At 47.4% G+C, this 21,897-nt stretch overlaps 1 protein-coding gene and 1 pseudogene across 2 annotated transcripts; both read left to right on the top strand.

Moving 5' to 3' along the window:
• Positions 1 to 9,750: 9,750 nt before the first annotated feature.
• On the top strand, positions 9,751 to 10,805 carry LOC125513082 (annotated as a pseudogene).
• Positions 10,806 to 20,015: 9,210 nt separating this feature from the next.
• On the top strand, positions 20,016 to 21,540 carry LOC125513083 (probable glutathione S-transferase GSTU6). 2 transcript variants are annotated; one of them, XM_048678131.1, is made up of 3 exons: positions 20,016 to 20,324; positions 20,450 to 20,788; positions 20,903 to 21,540. In XM_048678131.1, exons 1-3 carry the CDS (start codon positions 20,139 to 20,141, stop codon positions 21,266 to 21,268), a joined length of 891 nt encoding a protein of 296 aa, XP_048534088.1. In that variant the 5' UTR covers positions 20,016 to 20,138; the 3' UTR covers positions 21,269 to 21,540. The 2 variants fall into 2 exon arrangements, with proteins under 2 accessions (XP_048534088.1, XP_048534089.1); XM_048678132.1 differs by having other exon boundaries at positions 20,453 to 20,788.
• Positions 21,541 to 21,897: the final 357 nt, after the last annotated feature.

The raw sequence follows: 21,897 nt of genomic DNA on the forward strand, positions 1-21,897 counted from the left end.
ATTTGTTTCTTCAGTTTTTTTTCATTATCTTTTTCCTTTGTTTTACTTTATTTATTTTTTGGTTTTCATTTTTCCGTTTTTCTTTGTTTCTTTTTTTATCATTCTGCATTCTTATATACATATCAACATTTTTCAAATACTTTTCAACATTTCTCAAATACCTGTTCAACATTTTTATATACATGATTAACATTTTTTCAGATACCGGTTCAACAATTTTCAAATACTTGTTCAACATTTTTATACACGTGATCAACAATTTTTCAAATACTTGTTCAGAATTTTTCAAATATTTGTTCAATATTTTCGAATACTTATTCAACATTTTATATACATGATCAACATTTTTTTCAAATACTTGTTCAATATCTTTCAAATAGTTGTTCAACATTTTTTAAATACTTACTCAATATTTTTTCAAATGTTTTTTGAATAGTGGTTTCTGTAATATACATATTTATAATATTTTAAAGTGTACAAAATACATAAGTAAAATAAAAAAACGTAAAAAAATGAAAAAAGTGGATGTGGCCTCCCGCACTCGTGTGCCGGCCCAGTTCGGTCGCCCCTTCAGCGAGTCTGAAGCCGAACTCGCTGAAGGCGAGAAATAGGCATGCCCCATGGACCACCGTGGGTTTTTGCCATTAGGCCATGTAGGCCGATGGATTGCTTCAGCCCAAAAAACAAACACAAGGCCGAAGCCCAGAATGTTTCTTCGTATGGTTAATTGATGTTCCCAATTATAGTGTAGTTTCCTTGATTCGTCATACGTTGCTGAACCCATAAGAGTCGACCCATATCCCTTTTTCTCTCTCTATAAAGGGTGTTATTTATTAACTCACAATAAAGCATCAAGAGAATACAAACACAATAAACACACTCCCGATCACTGCACGACTAGAATACACACAACCAACCCCAACACGCCCACACAAAGGATAATGCTAGCAAGGACCAAAACACATGCCAAGGTGGAGGGAAATACAAAAGGAGCGGAAAAAGAGCAACATGGATCCTTGCTGAACAGTTGATGGCCCAAAGAAGACGATGCAAGCCCGCACGATCCAGACATGGACCTAGCCATGCTACTAAAAACCATGCGCACACCAGGCAAGAAGCTAATCACCAAATGTCGCATGTGGAGCCAAGAATATTTGTTGATACACAAGTGATGTTGATCGTGGAACGACAGAAGACACTACCGCAAAAATCTCACATTGGAGACGCTCTGGCGATCATTACCTTCGAAGCAAGTGTATTCGGTGGTAAATCCAGACATGGCAAATAACCCACAAACAATACACCATGGTTCGCCACTACATGTCGCCACCTTGAATCTGGCATGTGAAGCAAATACCATGGTCACGATCTACCTCCATCAACTTCGTCGAGCAATCATGACTTGGTCATTCGCATTGCCGTCAAACGTCACCAACACTGCCACCGCAAATCACCTCCTAAAGACAGATTACAACAGAGAACCATTGGTACCCACCGCCATGCATCATCTCCATTCCTCAGTCACCCAAATCAAGGCACAAGAGAGACAATGAAGTGGTGGCAGCACAATACTCCCACCAGTCCACGGGTCCCTCAAGCCAAGATCATCTTCAAAATGATGCCCCGGGAGGGTCCTGACAAAGGTGACATCGTCGTCCAATATGAGGAAATCTGCACCTCATGTTTCCCCCTAGAGCAACAGGGTTTGGGACGGGAGAAGTGCATCTTAGACGATCTATCAACATGACACCCGTTGGCACCGTCGCCATCATCTTTCGACGGGAGACTCACAACCCAATCCACCGATCGACTACGCAGGGTCGACTACCATCGGCCATCGCCACCGACAACGGATCAGGGTGTCACACAGACCACAAGCGCTCACGACACCTGGCTGCCAAACGACGCCCAAGCCACCAAAAGGTGCTTGAGCCGCCACCATTAGCTCCAAGCTAGATCTGAGTCGGACGCTTGTGCCAACTGCCATGTTTGGCTGCCACCACACCGCCTTCGCATAGCGACCATAAGGAAGGCACCAAAGTCAAGCCTGGGTAGGGGACGACCGTCGCCCCCGAGTATCATGTGGGCCGCTCTCTCTGTCAAAAGACCCACCTATTCAGATGGGGCATCTATAACAGGACAAAGCCATTTTGACACTTTTAACGAGTCAAGTGATTTTCTTTTCGCGTATTGTAGTGGTAGTAGACAAAAAATCAGCCACAATAGGAAAAGTTTAATAGTAAAATAAAACATTTATTCCTTTTAAACTGTTTTTAATATTTTTAAAATTCTAAAAAAAATAAAACCTTTTGGTGAACATATTCTTAAAAACTAAAATCATTTTTCAAAAAAGAGAACATTTTTTTGTGAACCATGAATTTTCTGAACATTTTTGGAATAATGCAAACATGTTTTAAAAATGATAATAATTTAAAATTTTCGAAAACACTTTTATAAACTGTGATTTTTAGAAAATAAAACGTAAAAATAAAAAAATAAAAGAAAAGAACAAATTTTGAGGCAAGAAAGAAATACAAAATGGAAAATCAATAATAAAAACCGGAAAAAACATGTCCCAAGACTGAAAACTGTGTAATAGGAATCTAAACGGGCCGGACCAGTAGGTGGCTGCGGCAGCGGACAGTTGTGTGATTGTCTGTCACTTTACCGCATTGAGCGGCAAATAAGATTTCTTCTGTCTACTAGACGAAGCCACAGGCCTCGATCAGCTGCTTCATGCATTGGCTGACAAGAACAATAATGTGTGTTTGATAGGGTGCATGAAGGGCGTGAGGGCAAAAGTTCCCTACCCAATTCACTTTTGGGTGTTTGGTAGCTTGCATGGAGCATTCTCAACATGCACGCGCTCTGCCTGAATACCATCATAGCATGCACGAAGAGAGAACACCCTAACCGTCATTCGCTGGTCAGCATGCACGAGCGAAGCAAGTGACTACATGTTCACAAAAAGGTCCATAACTTCAATTTTTTGTTATATTTTCAAAAAATGTTCAAAATTCCAAATTATGATTAATTTGCAAAAAAAACAGATTTTTAATTTTTTTTAATTTTCAAAAATTGTTCAGAATTTTAAAAAAAGTCATATTTGTAATATTTTCAAAATTCCAATTTTTGTAAATTTTCAAAAAATCTTCATAAATTTTGTTCATGTTTAAATAAATTGATCATGTTTTTAAAAAATATTCAAAATTCAAAATTGTTCGGCATGTCTAAATATATGTAGGCTGTCAAACAAACTCTCAGCTCAGCATGTCTCAGCACATACAACGCTACCAAACAACAGCAAATGCATGCACTAAACATGTCTATACTCAGTATGTATCAGAGGAGAATGCTACTAAACAAACTCTTACTATCTCGGATAGCATATATGCAGCGGAAGCCGGCCACAAGACAGGTTTCTTACAGTGGACATCGATGCTACCGTGACTGGCAGGTGCACTCGTGCAGCTCAGTGGGGCCGAATTTCGTGTTTTGACCCTTTTTGGTAACAATTGCAGGATCTGACCCCTGTTTGAATTTTTTTCGCGATTTGACCCTTTTTCCTACCGCCAGGGCCTCTGGCGGTAGGGTTAGATAGCCTACCGCCACGGCCCATGGCGGTAGGAAACTTATCCACGTCAGCGCGCGGAGACGGCGCCGTCCCCCTCCGTCGCACCCTACCGCCAGGGGCCCTGGCGGTAGGATGTCTAACCCTGCCATTGGGGGCCCTGGCGGTAGGGTCCGGGCAGTTATTTGCGCAGAAAACCCCGCGCCCCTGCCCATCTCCCCCCCCCCCCCCCCCCCCCCCCCGGCAGTTGCTCATATTCTCCCCCAAGTCGCCCCTCTCTCCCTCTCTCATCTCCTCCACTCCTCCCCTTGGATCTTCACCGATTCTTCACCGTTTTGGCGGATCGAGATGGCCCCGAGGAGAGAACCGTAAGCTCCTCCGATCCCTCCAATTAGTTTTTGCAAACTTGCTTCCGATTCGACGCATTATTTTCTTGAAATCCCTCATGTTTTTGAACTTAGATTGGATTTTTTTTCACCTAAGATTGATTGTAGTTGTAGTTCTTAGTTCTTTAGTAAGTAGTGGTATTGGATATGAACTCTAATCAATAGTTCATATGTTAGTGTGAAGATGAACCCTAGTTCATAATTTTTTTTGTTAAAAAAATTATGATGTAATGTTGATATGGGGATGAACCCTAGTTTGATGATGCATGTTGATACGATGATATGGTTTAGTGTGAATATGAACCCTAGTTTGATGATGCATGTTGATATGATGATATGAAGATGTTGTTTGGAAAAAAATATTTGAAAATATGATGATATGATGTATGTTGGAGGATTTTTTTGATATGATGCATGTTGATATGATTTGATCCATCATGTGTAGTAGATGTTGTTGGAGGAATATGCTTAAAATTTTATTTTGATATGATTTGAATTCATTTTTATTTATGTATGCTTATGCTTATGGTGCTTTTGTTTATGAAACTCTATTAAGGTGGCCACCTCTTGCGGACAACATCGGCCAACGGTACTCCATGCTGGACTGGGCATTCGACAAGGGTCATCGTGCCCGTTTCATAGAGAACAGAGAGGTAAGTGATATGAAAGAAATTTTGATCAAAGTTCTTGGATTAATGAAAATGATTTCCTAACTTTTTGGCGTTCACTTTTTGACAGACGCTCCAGCCACTGCGCATGAGGGGTCACGGGGTTCATGGGCATATGGACTACGACGAGCGCTACGCGCCGTTCTTCAAGAAAGCCCATCTGTTGGGTTTCATGCTGCAGTTCAAGCGTCAGCCGCCGACGCTTGTCCACGCGGCTCTCACAGCTCTGATTGACCGTTGGAGACCGGAGACCCATTCTTTCCATCTGCCATGCGGGGAGATGACGGTGACCCTAGAGGACTGGGGGATGATTACTGCAATGCCGATCGAGGGTCATGCACTCACCGGTCGAGTGGAGAGGGCCAACTGGCAGGAGAGGGTCACCACCCTCATCGGCGACTGCCCCGGTGCCAAGAGTAACCGTACATCCGGTGTGCCGTTGATCTGGCTCTCGGAGCACCGGAAGACATGCCCCCAAGGCGCAGATGAGGCGACTGTGGAGTTGTACGCGAGGGCCTATCTGTGGTATATTCTCTCGGAGGTCGTGTTTCCAGACAGCTTCGAGAACTCTGCCAACTGGGCGTTTCTGTTCTTCCTAGCGGACTGGGATGCAGGGTACAGTTGGGGGACGACATCTCTCGCCTACCTATACCGTTCGGTAAGAGAGTGTCTAATTGCGTACCTACCTAGGAAAGTGTGTCCATGACATTTTCTTATATCTGATCCTCATTTGATGTTTTGCAGCTTGACGATGCAACGCAGAGGACGGGAGACAAGTCCAATATGGGTGGCTTTGTCTAGGCCTTCTCCATTTGGATGTGGGAGCGGCTGCCGGTGGGGCGTCCAGAGAAGTTGCGAAGACGCCCATGGGAAGACTATGGCGAAGAAGGCGACGAGACTCGAAACCCCACCGTAGCTTACGAGTGGGACGTTGTCAAACTCTACACGGGCCTAAACAAGACTTTGTACAAGACATACACCAACGAGTTGGACGCTTTGACGCATACGCAGGTATATGAACTCGCCCAACACCTTTCTCTTTGATTCCACTATTGACCGAGAGTGCGAACTTACCAAGGTATATGTAATAGGTAATCTGGTGCCCGTATCGACAAGAACGACAGTGGGACTTTGATCTGAACGTGATGTGCGATGCGGACCGTGGTCTCTGGCGGTGCATCGTGCCCATGATCTGTGTGTACGCTGTCGAGTGGCATTTGCCACAACGCGTGGCCACGCAGTTTGGGATTTATCAGCATACCCCACCGGGCCGGCCCACCGATACCGGTGGCCACGCGCTCCACCTGTGAGCTCTTTGTTCTCCGTGAGATTATCATGTTTGTTGTTGCTTATGATGATCTCATTGCGCTTATGATGATTCTTGTTGCTTATGCCTTGCAGGATGAGCCGGCAGAAGAATCAGTCGATCACAGACTGGGGAGAGGAGCATAAGACTCATTGAAGGAAATATGCCCTAGAGGCAATAATAAAGTTATTATTTATTTCCTTATAATCATGATAAATGTTTATTATTCATGCTAGAATTGTATTAACCGGAAACATAATACATGTGTGAATACATAGACAAACAAAGTGTCACTAGTATGCCTCTACTTGACTAGCTCGTTAATCAAAGATGGTTATGTTTCCTAACCATGAACAATGAGTTGTTATTTGATTAACGAGGTCACATCATTAGTTGAATGATCTGATTGACATGACCCATTCCATTAGCTTAGCACACGATCGTTTAGTATGTTGCTATTGCTTTCTTCATGACTTATACATGTTCCTATGACTATGAGATTATGCAACTCCCGTTTGCCGGAGGAACACTTTGGGTGCTACCAAACGTCACAACGTAACTGGGTGATTATAAAGGAGAATTACAGGTGTCTCCGAAGGTAGATGTTGGGTTGGCGTATATCGAGATTAGGATTTGTCACTCCGAATTGTCGGAGAGGTATCTCTGGGCCCTCTCGGTAATACACATCACATAAGCGTTGCAAGCATTACAACTAATATGTTAGTTGTGAGATGATGTATTACGGAACGAGTAAAGAGACTTGCCGGTAACGAGATTGAACTAGGTATTGGATACCGACGATCGAATCTCGGGCAAGTAACATACCGATGACAAAGGGAACAACGTATGTTGTTATGCGGTCTGACCGATAAAGATCTTCGTAGAATATGTAGGAGCCAATATGGGCATCCAGGTCCTGCTATTGGTTATTGACCGGAGACGTGTCTCAGTCATGTCTACATTGTTCTCGAACCCGTAGGGTCCGCACGCTTAAGGTTACGATGACAGTTATATTATGAGTTTATGCATTTTGATGTACCGAAGGTTTTTCGGAGTCCCGGATGTGATCATGGACATGACGAGGAGTCTCAAAATGGTCGAGACGTAAAGATTGATATATTGGAAGCCTATGTTTGGATATCGGATGTGTTCCGGGTGAAATCGGGATTTTACCGGAATACCGGGAGGGTTACCGGAACCCCCCGGGAGCTATATGGGCCATAGTGGGCCTTGGTGGAAAAGAGAAGAGGCTGCCCTAGATGGGCTGTGCGCCTCCCCCTTCCCCTAGTCCTATTAGGACTAGGAGAGGTGGCCGGCCCCCTCCTCCTCTTTTCCCCCTCCGCGAATCCTATTCCGACTAGGATTGGGGGGGGGGAATCCTACTCCTAGAGGGAGTAGGACTCTCCTGTGCCCTCCTCCTTGGCCGGCCAGCCTCCCTCCCTCTACTCCTTTATATACGGAGGCAGGGGGCACCTCTAGACACACAAGTTGATCCACGTGATCTATTCCTTAGCCGTGTGCGGTGCCCCCTGCCATCACATACCTCGATAATACTGTAGCGGAGTTTAGGCGAAGCCCTGCTGCTGTAGTACATCAAGATCGTCACCACGCCGTCGTGCTGACGGAACTCTTCCCCGACACTTTGCTGGATCGGAGTCCGGGGATCGTCATCGAGCTGAACGTGTGCTTGAACTCGGAGGTGCCATAGTTTCGGTGCTTGATCGGTTGGATCGTGAAGACGTACGACTACTTCCTCTACGTCGTGTCATCGCTTCCGCAGTCGGTCTGCGTTGGGTACGTAGACAATACTCTCCCCCTCGTTGCTATGCATCACATGATCTTGCGTGTGCGTAGGAAATTTTTTGAAATTACTACGAAACCCAACACTCATGTGGAGGCGTGGCACCGACGGAGGTACCGTAAAGACGTGGAGAGGAGAGTGACTAACTGGGATGATTACCTGGGCCGACATATGAGGTGGTACGATGATGGCCAGAAGCACCGTCTTCGTCTCAGGCCTCGATGGACGGCGGAAGACATCGCGGAGCTGGAGTGGGCTGACCTTGATGAACAGGCATACGAGACCGGCATCAGAGACATGCACAGTGGATTTAGGGAGTTTGCACCCCTCATCAACAGAGTGGTAAGTTCGAACCGACGGTTGATTTTAAAATATTTTATTCTTCATCGTGACTGACTTATGCCGTTGTAGTCCGGTGAGCTGAACAGATGCATCTTCGATGCCTCAGATGCACTAGGTGATCTTCCCGGGAGCGTAGAATCGGATACCAGAGTCAGGGGGGCGATGAAGGTACAATTTCAGCCTCCTCGAAACAGATGCATCTTGTTCACTTGCAATCAGTTGATCTGATACTTATTATGACCTTGCTTCATTATGAGTGTAGAAGTTCGTGCAGCGTTGTCGCAAGCTGGTAGGGCTGCTTGGGTGTGCTGGAGCTGGTTCAGTTGAAGCTTATCAGCCTGTAGCCGCACAGGGTCTCATCGGCTCATCGATCCATGCTCCCTCGTCATCTAGGTTGGTTGGGGAGGAGGAGGAGGAGGAGGAGGAGGAGGCCACATATGAAGAAGGGGAGGAGGAGGATGAGAGCAACGGGGAGGAGGAGTACGATGAAGATTATGGACCTCCACCAACTCAAACATCTCAAGCATCTCAGCTGCCGAAGAAGAGGAATCCGAAGAAGAAGGATTTGCTGAGTCTGGACCCTTTCCAGAGACCGGTTCCTCGACGGCCCAAGAAGAAGACCGAAGAGACTCGTTCAAAGAGTACCGAGGACCGTACCTCCAAGAGGGGAAGGAGCAACTGATTATGCTCTTCGATAGTTGGCTCTTTTAGTTTGGTTGAACTTCGTTTGGTTGAACTTGTCTAGTGGTTATGAAACTACGTGGAACTATGTGTTTGCTATTTGTGGATCTATGTGTTTGCTATTTGTGAAACTATGTGGAACTCCGTTTACTAATTAGTTGAAGTTCGTTTGAAATGTTCTATGCACTTCAAATTTGTTAATGTGTATGTGATGCCCAAGTTTAATTGTTTGAGATCTGTGATATTGTTGTCATATTTGTGAAACTTGCTATAATATTACTGTCATATTGAATTTGAAAAGAAGCAAGCAAATGAACTTAAAATCATAAAACACAGGACCCTACTGCCAAGGACCCTGGCGGTAGGGTCAGACAACCTACCGCCAGGGCCCTTCCATTCTTCGTTACAGAAACTTTGCACTAAAAACATAGGACCCTACCGCCATGGGCTCTGGCGGTAGGGTCGCACAGCCTACCGCCAGGGCCCTTAAATTCTTCGTTACAGAAACATTACACTGAAAACACAGGACCCTACCGCCATGGTCTTTGGCGGTAGGGTCGCACATGCTACCGCCAGGGCCTCTGGCGGTAGGTACTTATCCACGTCAGCGCAGTCAAACGGCCGCCGTCCCCCTCCGTCGCACCCCTACCGCCATGGGCCGTGGCGGTAGGCTATCTAACCCTACCGCCAGGGGCCCTGGCGGTAGCAAAAGGGTCAAATCTCAAAAATTTTAGCAACAGGGATCAGATCCTGAAATTCTTTCCAAAAAGGATCAAAACACGAAATTCGGCCGCTCAGTGGAGATATAGGACCCTCTCTGGAAGCAACGAATGATTGGCGGGGGCAAACGCACATGACAACAGAGCAAGTACTCCACACAACTTTATTTGGAAAGAGACGGGCTCGCTTTGGAGCTACCAATCGCCCTGGTTACAAATCAAACAAACACGATTATATACAAAGAGTACCTACGTACGTGTGCACGCACATACGCCATGGCGCTTCATGGGCTCGCTTTTCCTCGGGTCGCCCTGCTGGCAGCACCCACGAGTCCGCCGGTAACAGCCGGACTACGGTCAAGCCCACGCTTCCTGCATTCCTCACCATCTGGCGTCTGCGAACCGCAAGCTCATCGTTTGCTCGTCCTCCACTCCCTACTCGGCAACCGGCGGCAAGGTATGTACGGTATAGTTGTGCTCAAAATGTATATATGTTCCCTCCGTCATTTAGTTCCGGCGTAGGAAGAAGGGGCAGCAAGGGGAGATGCGCAAGAGCTAAAGCTTCTGGGGACATGGAGGGGACCATTCGCGCTGCGAGTGAGGCTCGCGCTCAACTTCAAGGGTTTGAGCTACGAGTACCACGAAGAGGACCTTGCCAACAAGAGTGACCTTCTCCTCGTGTCAAACCCGGTGAACAAGAAGGTGCCCGTGCTCATCCACAACGGCGTGCCCATCTGCGAATCGCTCGCCATCTTGGAGTACACTGACGAGGTCTACCGTGGGATGGGACCATCCCTCCTCCCCGCCGACGCCTACCAACGTGCTAGGGCTCGATTCTGGGCAGCCTACGTTGACAACAAGGTTCACCATTTATTACCATTACTGGTGCATGTGCTAGTTTTATTAGTTTGTCAATGTAGTTCGTAATATATATTGTTTGTGTATATGCATATGTGTTTGCAGCTAGTTGCACCATGGTGGAAGATGTTTGCGTGGGCAAGACAGACAAGGAGAAAGACAAAGGGACGAAGCAAACGCTTGCAGGGGTGGAGATGCTAGAGGGGGCCTTGAGGGAATGCTCCAAGGGGAAGCCGTTCTTTGGAGGAGACAACATCGGCTATGTTGACGCTGTGTTGGGTGGTATGGTCGCATGGATGCAAGGAACCAAGGTGCTCTGTGGTGTGGAGCTTCTTCACGCCACCAAGACACCGCTTCTGCTGGCATAGATGGTGCGCTTTGGCAAACTAGAACTTGCCAAGGTGGTTCTGTGATAAGTCGATAGGTTGGTCGAGTTTGCAAAGATGAAACGAGCCCAAACGACTCTAATCTAAGATGTTTGAATAGTCCAAGAATAGCTGACGATCTTAAAAGGAGTGCACAGAAGTAGTCATGACACCGAATTATTATTGTTCTCTCTCATATGTTTCTTGTGCAATGTAGAGTGTTACTATTCAGACAACCTAGTATTTTGGAGTTCAATCATCTACACATTATTCCCCTCCTAGTACAAGTAGTGCGGTGTCGATAAGTTGTGAGTTTTATGGAGTAGAAGGATTTTTGAAACATATCTCCTATCCCCCTTCCCACATTAGTTCAGACTTTTGGAGTAACTGGACGGAGCATGAACTTAATATGGTCAGAGCCAAGAGGTTTTGAGTTCATAAGTCATAACCCTATGAACACAGTATTAAAAAATATATTTGCAGCTTACATCAATCCTACCCTAGATGTATGCAGAAGGGAGACCAGTAAGGATCAATGATAGATTATATTAGCCTTGTGTGACTACAGGATGCGGCAACACAACACCTTTGGACGGTTGGAAACATGCCATGGAGGCAATGGTAAAGTGTTTACATAGTACCATTAGGTCCATGTAATATGATGCACGTAGGAAGCGAAACACTTGGTGGAAGAGGCCAAAACTCATCATTGTCTTAGCATAGTTGTAAGAAAATAATCAAAACATCGTTTTCATCCACACAATTGTCCCTCTAAGCACGTTTGCGATGAGATGTCACATTGCAAATGGATGTTTGGCTATTTTCATTTGTGTTATGGTGGATGGAGGATGTGGCCCCGTCATTGCTAGTGATAGGACCCCCTCATTGCTCACTTCGGTAGCCGTTGTTTGCGAATCGCAGGATCAGTTAGAGCGGATCAGCTCAGCTACTACAGTTGGCACAAAAGATCTCCTTGCATGGGAAAGGAAACCTAGATAATATCCCCCTAATGGTTGGGATATTGTGGACGGGCAAAATTCAGCCTTGCCTCCCCCTGTTATTTTCGCTAGAAAAGCGTGCATCAAGCATGCACTGATCCGACACGATGTGGCCTCTCACATATGGCGCTTGAATATGGTTTTAAATCCAAGTTTTAGAAATATTTTAGCCTTTGCCGAAATCACTGAATTTTTGTGAATTTCAGTTTTCAGTTTTCATTTTGGCCAAAGGACCGAAATTTCCACTTGAATTTGATTCAGACTAAACCTAAACACTCTAAAAAAAACCAAAAGTAATTTTAAAAAATATTTGAATTTATGTGTACTACCCAAATTACTGAAATGCTTTAACCGAAAGGCGATTAGTTTAGTATGTACAGAAATTAATAAAATTTCATTGAAAGTGAGAACCATGCTATGTCCAATCATGCTTGAGGTGGCACCGGCGGCACATAAGATGTTGTAATTTTAGTAAGCGTCCGGTTTACATTTGTAATAAAAAATGTTCAACACTTCTTTTGAAAAAAAATGAAACAAGCCCCAGCGAGAAGAGCATTCCGTCCTATGCATGTGCTAATCACCCGTGACCGGCTGCTGAAAAACATGGGACCCACATACCGTATATGTGCAAGTGTGAGAAATTTTTGACCCGAAAGGGCAGGAGCTCTGCCATTGTATTATAGAGGAGAGAAACAAATGTACATGGGAGTGATCAGACAGGGGCTGATCAGCCCCAAGGATTACATGGGATTATTCCCGAAAGGCCTCCTCCAGGAGGCCGACATCATCTTTAACCATTTGCAACAAAACTGGAGGTTGTGTACTAGTGGCCTGGAAGACACGGCGATTTCGTTCCTTCCATAAGTTCCAGGTCATATACATCGCAAACCTAACCTGGGTTTTCTTGATTTCCTTGGGCCCAACTGAATTTAGCTTGCGCCACCACATATTGATGGAGGTTGCAGTAAGAGCAATATCAGCCATGCGCTGGTGAATACTTCTAGCAGAGAACCAGAGTTCCTTGGCATACGGACAACGGAGAAGGAGGTGTAGCGCAGTTTCCGGCGCTTGGTCGCAGAGGGGGCAGATAGGATTATGAGGCCACTCTCGGCGTGCAAGCCTGTCTGCTGTCCAATTTCTGTTTTGATGCAGGAGCCAAATGTAGAATTTAACTTTCCCTTCGGTCTTTGCCTTCCAAACCACTTCTAGCTGCTGTTGTGGGATTCGGCCAATGAATTAAGCTTCATAAGCAGATTTAGCGGTGTAGTTTCCATTGTTGGAGCGCTTCCAGACTATTGAGTCATGAGAGGTTGAAAGTTGTATTGTCTGCATCAATTCCCAAAGCTTTATGAACTGTAAGATTTGGGTCTCTGTTGACATTCTTTGGATTCCGCGCATCCATCTTTCCCCAGCAAGAGCCTCAGCCACCTTCAATTTTTTTCTCCAGGCCAATGAGAAGAGCTCTGGTGCAATATCTTTAGGGGCATTACCCTGCAGCCATCTATCATGCCAAAAAAGTGCAGTTTGTCCATTACCAATGGTAATCTCTGTGCAAGCCGCAAAGAGCTTTCTATCTATTTGGTCACATGGTACTGGAGTTCCTTTCCATGGATGTTGCAGTGAGTCCCACTCATACCAAAGCCACCGAAGACGTAGCGATCTGCTAAAGAGCGCAATGTCTTTGATCCCTAGGCCTCCAAGTTTTTTTGACGAACAACATTGTTTCCAGTTGACCATACATTTTCCTCCATGTGCCTCCTCTTCTCCAGCCCAGAGAAAATTTCTTCTACTCTTGTCCAGTTTTTTAACTGCCCATTTGTCCGCAGCAAAGCAAGTCAGGTAATAGGTTGCGATGGCCGTCAAAACAGAGTTTACCAAATCCAACCTCCCTGCTCTGTTCATGAGTTTGCCCTTCCATGGTTTAATTCTTGCACTGGCTTTGTCCAGAATCGGCTGAATTTCAGCCCTTCTTGGCTTCCTAGTGTTTAGGGGCAAACCCAGGTATCGACAGGGTAGGTTTCCTTGAGCACCTCCAAAGTCCATTAGAATCTCTGCGTGCTCAGGGTCTGTGCATCTTATTTTGTATGCAACACACTTGCCAAGATTGATCATTAAACCTGAGATCTCCCCAAACCTTATCAGGATCTTCTGCGCGGCTTCAACTTTTCTTCTAATGGGGTTTATGAACAGGGCAGCGTCATCGACATATAGGCTGGTCCTAATCCCCACTGATTTTTGCCTTATGGGTGATAAAATTCCAATATCTGTGGCTTTCGAGAACATACGCTGCAGTGGCTCCATAGCGAGTATGAACAACATGGGGGAGAGTGGATCGCCTTGCCTCAATCCCTGGTGATGGTAGAATGGATCTCCGGGGCTGCTGTTGAGCATGACACGAGAGGAGGAGGAGGACAGCATGATCGCCATCAGATCCATCCAGCATTGGCCAAACCCAAATCCTCTCATGACATCAAACAAATATCCCCAATGCACCGAGTCGAACGCTTTGGCAATATCCAATTTTAGGAAGACTAGTGGAAGCCTTTTGGAGTGAGCTTCCTTTATTGCATTCTGCACATATAGGAAGTTGTCCTGGATACTACGTCCCTTGATGAAGGCACTCTGGCTGGCGGAAATCTTTTTTGGGAGCTCCGGGGCGAGACGATTTGCCAAAATTTTACAAGTGATCTTCCCAATGCTGTGCATCAGACTGATTGGCCTGAACTCGGACGCGAGTGCAGCGCCGTCCTTCTTCGGCAAGAGCACGATGTGTGCCGTGTTCAGAAGGTGCCAATTATCTACTCGAAGGCTATGGAGCTGGTTTATGGCCATCAACAGATCATCTTTAGTTATGCCCCAACATTTTTTGAAGAAGCCACCAATAAAACCATCAGGACCTGGAGCTTTTTCGGAGTGCATCTCAAAAACTGCAGTTTTCAGCTCATCCATAGTGAAGCTGCCCTCAAGGTGCTGGAGGTTGAGTGTGGGCATTTCCAAAAAGTTCCAGTTTATTGCATGGCTGCGATGTTGTGCCTTCCCCATTAGCGACTTGAAGTGATCAAGCAGAATTTTGGCTTTCTCAGTGTGCTCATGGACCATGCCAGAAGGCCCCTGAAGGGTAGGTATGTGATTCTTCCTCCTCCTCCCATTTGCCCATAGATGAAAGAGCTTAGTATTGGCGTTTCCAACACGGATCCTTGTTAACCGTGAGCGCTGGCGCCACCGCATTCTTTCCACAGCAGCAAACCCCAGAAGCTTTAGCTTGAGCATCTTTCTAAGAGTGTTTTCTTCATCAGTTAACTGCCTCTCCTCTTGTGCCAGGTCTAAAAGGAAAATCAGCTCAGTGGCCACATTGTAGAGAGCCCTTGCTCTCTTGGTCTCCATTCTATCCCACTTCTTCAGAGCCCTTGCAGTTCTTGACAGTCTTGTATGAAGGACCCTAATTGCGTCAGATGAAACAACTGGCTTTGCCCAAGCCTTATTAACAGTATCCAAAAAATCGTCTTTTTTTAGCCAATAGGATTCAAATCGGAATCCTTTGAAGTGGCGCTGATGCATTGGCTTTAGTAGCAGGGGGCAATGATCAGAGATTGAAGAGGATGCAGGGGTGAGCTGGTAATTTGGGAATTTAAGGTCCCAATCTTTGGAGACCAAGATCCTGTCGATCTTAGTCAGGGTGACAATGTCACGCTCATTGGACCAAGTGAATTTTCTGCCCAGGAGAGGGTAATCAATTAGCTCCAGCTCATCAACAACACTCTTGAACCTTCCCATCATCTGCAGGTTTATGTTCCCATTATTTTTGTCCTCGGCTTTCTTGATCAGGTTAAAATCTCCAAGGACCATCCAGCATGGTAGAGCAAACTGCCTGAGTCCCTTGAGGTCATCAATGAAAAGGACCTTGGCCGCATCATCTTGGGGTCCGTACACAGCTGAGATGGTCCATCTGTCATTGTTGCTCCTGTCCATAATCTGCCCAGTAATGGCGTTAGGCCCATCAGCAAGGGGGTCATGAGTGATTGCAATGTCAGCGGAGCAGGCAATCAGGATTCCCCCTCTAGAGCCATTAGCTGGTTTGTAAATAAAGTTGTCACAGAAACGGGCCCCCAGTGTTTCGGCAATGAAAGCTGCTGAGATGGTCTGCATTTTTACTTCCTGAAGACAGATGATGTTGCATTGGTGCTCAGCAAGGAACATGAGGATAGCTCTTCGCTTAGCAAGGTTGTGGAGACCGCGCACATTCCAATTTAGTATGTTGTACTCCATAAAGAAAACTGAGGGAAACAGTCGACAAATGAGAGGAATTCCCCAGTACAGGGGCACAAACTGAAAAACACAGCCATGTCCAACTCCAGAACAGATTGGACCCAGTCCCGGCCAGCAGGTAAACTGGTAACAGCTACAAGCAGCAAGTAGAACAACTGAATAGAGCTGAAGAAGCAGACTAACATTGGAAACTTGTATAGAACAGCAGTACAACATCTAAGAACGACTGTCAGGCTGACTCAATCCCCGGCAGGCTGGGCACCCTCGGAGCGCCACCCTGAGGCGGACCGGAGGCGGAAATCAGGGAGGAGACAGCCGTAATGAAGCCCGAGGGGAGGGGTTTCTTGCAGATGTTCTTGAGTTTGTCCATCACATCCTCTTCGGTGCCAGTGGCTGCAGCGATCCCCTCCTTCTTCTTCAGGACGTGCAGCGCTTTATCCATGGATCTTGTGCTCCCTATCGCCGGGGGGCGGCCGGAGACGTGTGGCTTGTGCAGCAGTGGAACGGGGGATGGGAGGAGCGGAGCCGGGATTGGGGCAGAGCAGTTGTTGAGGAAGGTCTCGATCTGGATGTTGCTACTGCTGTCTTGGTCATCTACCGAGCTGGAAGGCAGGCTGGAGAGAGGCCCAAGCGGGGTGGCGTCCTGGGCCGGGCGTCTTGGAGAGGGGCCCCTCAAGGGCGTGGCCAGATCTAGCATTGGGCCGGTTAACAGGCCCATCCTGGGGCCGTCGTCGCTCGGGCCGAGCAAGAGAGTAGGTGGGTCGCCCTCTCGCTCGGCCATACCGAGGGTGGCCCCAACGCTGAGAGCGTGCCCATGGGGGGCCACATCCACAGCGTCCTTGCCATGCAGGGGCGCATGCAAGGGAGGCGACAGGGGGTCCGCATCCTGCATGCACAGCTCGTCCTCAGACCGCATCTCACCCGTAATCTGCACGCCTTGCCCACCTTCCGCCTGCAGCTCGCTAGGAGACATGAGGAAGGAAGCTGGCCGCTGGTGCACTTCCGAAAGCACTTGGTCGAGTGCCAAGGTTTCCTCTGTCGGGTTGTCAGCAAGGACCTTGGTCAGCGGTGCTTTCATTGGTGGATTAGGGCCAACCAAAGCCAGCTGATCCCCAACATCTTTATCACAGATTCGAATCTCCACCGGCTCCGTAGCAGTAGCGGGTTCAGAGCCACTACTTGTGCCTCTGTTAGCTTCAAAGACGGTAGCTTGACGGCGTCGGAAAATCTGTGGATCTCCGTTGCGGCCATGCATGGCAGAGCTGCTGCTTCCTCCATCTCCGTTGCGGGTTCAGAGCTCTCTTGCAAGGATATTGAGATCGCGGATGACGACGAGATCGGGGCCTTCGAAGGGGTTAGTGCGGCGGCTGCGGGTGGTACCGGAGGAACCGGGGGAGGCCATAGCCGAGAGGGGAGTGCGGCGGTGCGTGGTGAAGCGGCGCGGCGAGGGGGATGGCGGCGCGGCGGGTGGCGGGAGGCGGCGCGGCGGGTGGCGGCGCTGCGGGGTGTGGGCGGAAGCGCGAGGCGGCGGCGGCACGAAGTGGCGGCGGCGGCGGCGATGGGATCACGGCGGCGGCGGCAGGGGTTAGGGTTAGGATCGTAGGTATGATACCATGTTGGAAACGAATATTTTGGCAATGCTACTCGATGTATTGACAGGTGCATAGCGCACGTATATATGGAGTACAAGGTGGGCTACAACCTCAACTATACAATGACTAGGAGGTGGGCCGGAGTAGATTGCTAGCATTGGGAGTTGAGCGAAGACAGGAGTAGATCACGTGAAGGCCAAAATTTTGGTGGATTGCTATTAGTGCACAGAGGCGAGACCACGTTGCGTTTTGCTCGTGTACTTCAGCGCCGCGGTAATAGCTCAGATAATTTTTCGCAGGGTCAGCCATACAAAGAACCATGGCATCAACGGGTATTAGGTTTTGAGGTGGAGAAGTTCAAGTGAACTGGAAGCTTTGGGTTATGGCAGACAAGGGTGAAAAATTTATTGGCACAACAGGGATGTTTGAAGGCGTTGTTGCAAGATGTCAAGCCAGCTAAGATGGAATTATCATGGGATGGATGGAAATTTATGGAAGACGATTTGGGAGCCTCGAGCGTGTCATGTAGCCGGACAAGTTCGGCTGGGTCGGACTAGACAGTCTGACGTGATCGGCGTGAGTCGGTTGGTACAGAAGATGGTGGTGGGATCGGCGACGACGACGTAGGAGCATGATGCTGATGGTGACCGACTTCTGGGGCGTGGAACACGTGGCACAGACCCCGAGGGCTTGTGTGGCTTCGACAAGACTATGGAGCGGAGTTGATTCAAGACGGTGCACATGAGAGTTTGGAGTCGACGAGGCGCGGGGTGGCAAGTACAACCACCATGGAGTCATATTGAAGGTGGAGCTGGATTGAGGGGCTACGATGTAAGGATCCAGGGAATCGAAGCCTATTCAGCAAGAGGAAAAAGCGAGTGACATGCAGTTTGGACTGGAGCCCAGTGGTCTGATGGAAGCATAAAACTCGTCATCGGTCGGTGATGATCGGTGGTACTCTGCAGTGGGGGTTGAGTGGTGTGGGTTCACGACCGTTGAGACTCGACCGGGACAGCGGAGGCTCGACGCGGTAATAGTGACGAGGCGTGCAGTACGCACGGGACATGGAGACGGGATAGGGCTCTGGTGGTCATACATGTGATGAGACAACTGCGAATTTGACTCGGGATGATTACAAGTAATGGTGAAATTTCTTCAAGTTTCAGACAGACGGTTAAGAAAGGAGCGGTGATGTTGAGTTCAGGTAACTCTTATGTGTGACACCCAATATGTGAGTTCTTCACTTTCACGCAGGTTAGTGATCAGTGTGTGATGGCGTTGGACTGATACTCTAGAAGTTGGGAGCGCAAACTAGAGTGATATGAACTTAACTTTGCTCGAGTGTTGACTGTGGTCAAGAAAAGAAGGAACTACATGTTGCAGGTGGAGTCATATGGAGTCTTTAGAGTAGCAGCGGTACTCATGGGATAAGCTCAAATCCAATGTACATGGAAGCTTGACGCATTGACTACAAGGTAGGTTACAGTTGGATTAGAGTTGTATTATGTTTACATAGGATGTGAAGTCGTGTCCTAGTAGGACATTTGTATCCTAAGCCTCTCATATATAGCGGGGGTAGACACACGATGTAACCTATGACAAAATAATAGCACCGGAACGCAGGGGAAGCAGACGGCATGTGCCAGCGTCCAGGGCGACCGGGCGCGGTATTGTAGCGGTGTCATGGGGAGGAGCGCCCATAGTCAGGCTTCAGGGATGTAGGCATATCGGTAAACCTCGTTAACAAATCTCGATGTCGTTCTTGTGTGATTGCTTGGTCCTCAGATGATCAACGGTATGTTTCGGATTTATTCTAACATAATAAAGCAGTTTCTAAAGAGAACTCTGATCCGGTAAAGAAATCATACTGTAGTTAATTTCCTACAAGGAGCTGGGTACAAATTATCCGTGATGTAGTGCAGTTCAACGGAGACATGGGATCCTTTGTACTCCAGTTTTTTTTTTTCAGTCCATGGTTGGGAGTGCAAATGCACCAGACGACACAGCAAGGATGATATATACAGGACTGTAGTTGGAAAGTTGCACAACAGGAGGCTATTAGAGCATCTTCAATAGGCGCCCAAAAAATGCCTCACGCGCTTAAAACCATTGTTTTTTACGTCCGAGATAAAAAACAGCGCTCCAGCAGACGCTGTAAAATAGAGCGCGCACGAAAAACTTTAGCGCACGCGCTAAAAAGGTATCCCGGGCTACAAATTCTGGGTGTCGGGTTGTGCGTGCTGCAAAATTTGGGCTGCTGCAGGTGGGGCTGTCGGATCGAGCGCCATATTTTTGTGCATCTGGAAAATCTCTTCGTCCCTTCCGCATGCAAAAAGATTATTTTAACACTGTAAAATAATTATACTGCGCCGAGGCAAAACGCGCCTGTTGGAGATGCTCTTGCAAGAGAGCAAACATTTGACAGCGGTCCATTTATAACCTGGTACGCTCAGCCCTCCACCGTCCATGCGTATGTATAACGGTCCTACCTATCTTCCAGGATCGGAACCAAACCAAACCAAACAAGCATATTTAGATACGAGCTCAAATCCACCTACGTGTGCACGCAGCCACGCACATTTGCCATGGCGCTCCATGGACTCGCTTTGCCTAATTCTCAGGTCGTCCTGTCGGCAGCATGCACGCGTCCGCCGGTAACAGCCGGACGACCTTCAAGGGCACGCTTCGTGTTTTCCTCGACGACGGTGAACCGTAAGCTCATCGTAAGCTCGTCCTCCATCAATAATCCCTACACGGCAGCCGGCGGCATGGTATGTACGGTATAGTTTAGTTCAAACTTTGTACATATTTTGTTTTGATTGAGAATTTATGCATGTTACATAGATTTTTTTTAAAAATTGCAGTAATCATCGATTATTTATTTGAGCTAGCGTAGCAGGAAGTGGCAGCAGGGGAAGACGCGCACGAGCTAAAGCTCCTAGGGACATGGAGGAGCCCATTCGCGATGCGAGTGAGGCTGGCACTCCACTTCAAGGGCCTGGGCTACGAGTACCAGGAAGAGGACCTTGCAAACAAGAGCGACCTTCTCCTCGCGTCAAACCCGGTGAAGAAGGAGGTGCCCGTGCTCATCCACAACGGTGTGCCCATCTGCGAATCACTAGCCATCTTGGAGTACATCGATGAGGTCTACCATGGGATAGGACCCTCCCTCCTCCCTGCCGACTCCTACCAACGTGCTAGGGCTCGATTCTGGGCCGCCTACATTGACAACAAGGTTTATCATTAGTTACCATTACCGGTGCACGTGCCGGTTTTATTAGTTTGTCGATGCAGTACGTAATATATATTGTTTGTGTATATGTTTGTATGTATGCATATGTATTTGCAGCTAATCGCACCATGGTGGAAGATGTTTGTGGGCAAGACAGACAAGGAGCAAGATGAAGGGACAAAGCAAACACTAGCGTCGGTGGAGATGCTAGAGGGGGCCTTGAGGGAATGCTCCAAGGGGAAGCCGTTCTTTGGAGGAGACAACGTCGGCTATGTTGATGCTGTGTTGGGTGGTATGGTCGCATGGATGCAAGGAACCAAAGTGCTCTGTGGTGTGGAGCTTCTTCACGCCACCAAGACACCGCTTCTGCTGGCATGGATGGAACACTTTGGCGAACTGGAACCTGCCAAGCTGGTTCTGCCAGACGTTGATAGGCTGGTCGAGTTTGCAAAGATGAAGCGGGCCCAAAGGACTCGAATCTAATATGTCTCAATAGCCCGAGAATAACTAAGGATCTTCATAGGAGTGCAATGCATAGGAGGAGTCACGACACCGAATACTATTGTTCTTTCTCTCACATGTCTCTTGTGACAACGCATAGTACTATTGTTCAGACACCCTAGTATTTTGAAGTTCAATCATCTTCATGTTATTCCTCCCTAATATATATAGCTCGATGTCGATAAGCTATTGTTTTAATGGACTGAAAGGATTGTTGAAACCTATTATCTATCCATCTCGCCAGTTCAGACTTTCGTGGTAGCTTATAAAGCATGAGCTTAATACGATCATAGCAAAGAGGTCTTGCGTTTATGTGTTGTGCTTGCCTCATTTCTGTGTTGGGCTTGTTGTGCTGTGCCCACAGCTGAACCTTGGGTAGTGTCTGTGTGCGTGTATGTTGGACCTTGCCCGCGGTGGTGTTGTGTGTGTGTGTGTTGTTCGGTTGGTACCTTGTTGACTTTATGCTCGATGGTTTGCTTTATTTGTAAAGAGGGGCGAAAGCCTAAGAGGTCTTGCGTTAAAAACCCTGTCAATGCAGTATTAAAAATATATTTTACAGTCTACATTGATCCTAGCCTAGACGTATACAGAAGGGAGACCAGTAAGGATCG

Source organism: Triticum urartu, chromosome 6 (genome assembly GCF_003073215.2).
Source record: "Triticum urartu cultivar G1812 chromosome 6, Tu2.1, whole genome shotgun sequence".
Taxonomy (NCBI): domain Eukaryota; kingdom Viridiplantae; phylum Streptophyta; class Magnoliopsida; order Poales; family Poaceae; genus Triticum; species Triticum urartu.

Coding starts and splice junctions, on each gene's coding strand:
- LOC125513083 (XM_048678131.1), top strand. CDS start 20,139: ATGGCGCTCCATGGACTCGCTTTGCCTAATTCTCAGGTCGTCCTGTCG. Junction 20,325..20,449: donor ACACGGCAGCCGGCGGCATG/GTATGTACGGTA, acceptor GAGCTAGCGTAG/CAGGAAGTGGCAGCAGGGGA. Junction 20,789..20,902: donor CCGCCTACATTGACAACAAG/GTTTATCATTAG, acceptor ATGTATTTGCAG/CTAATCGCACCATGGTGGAA.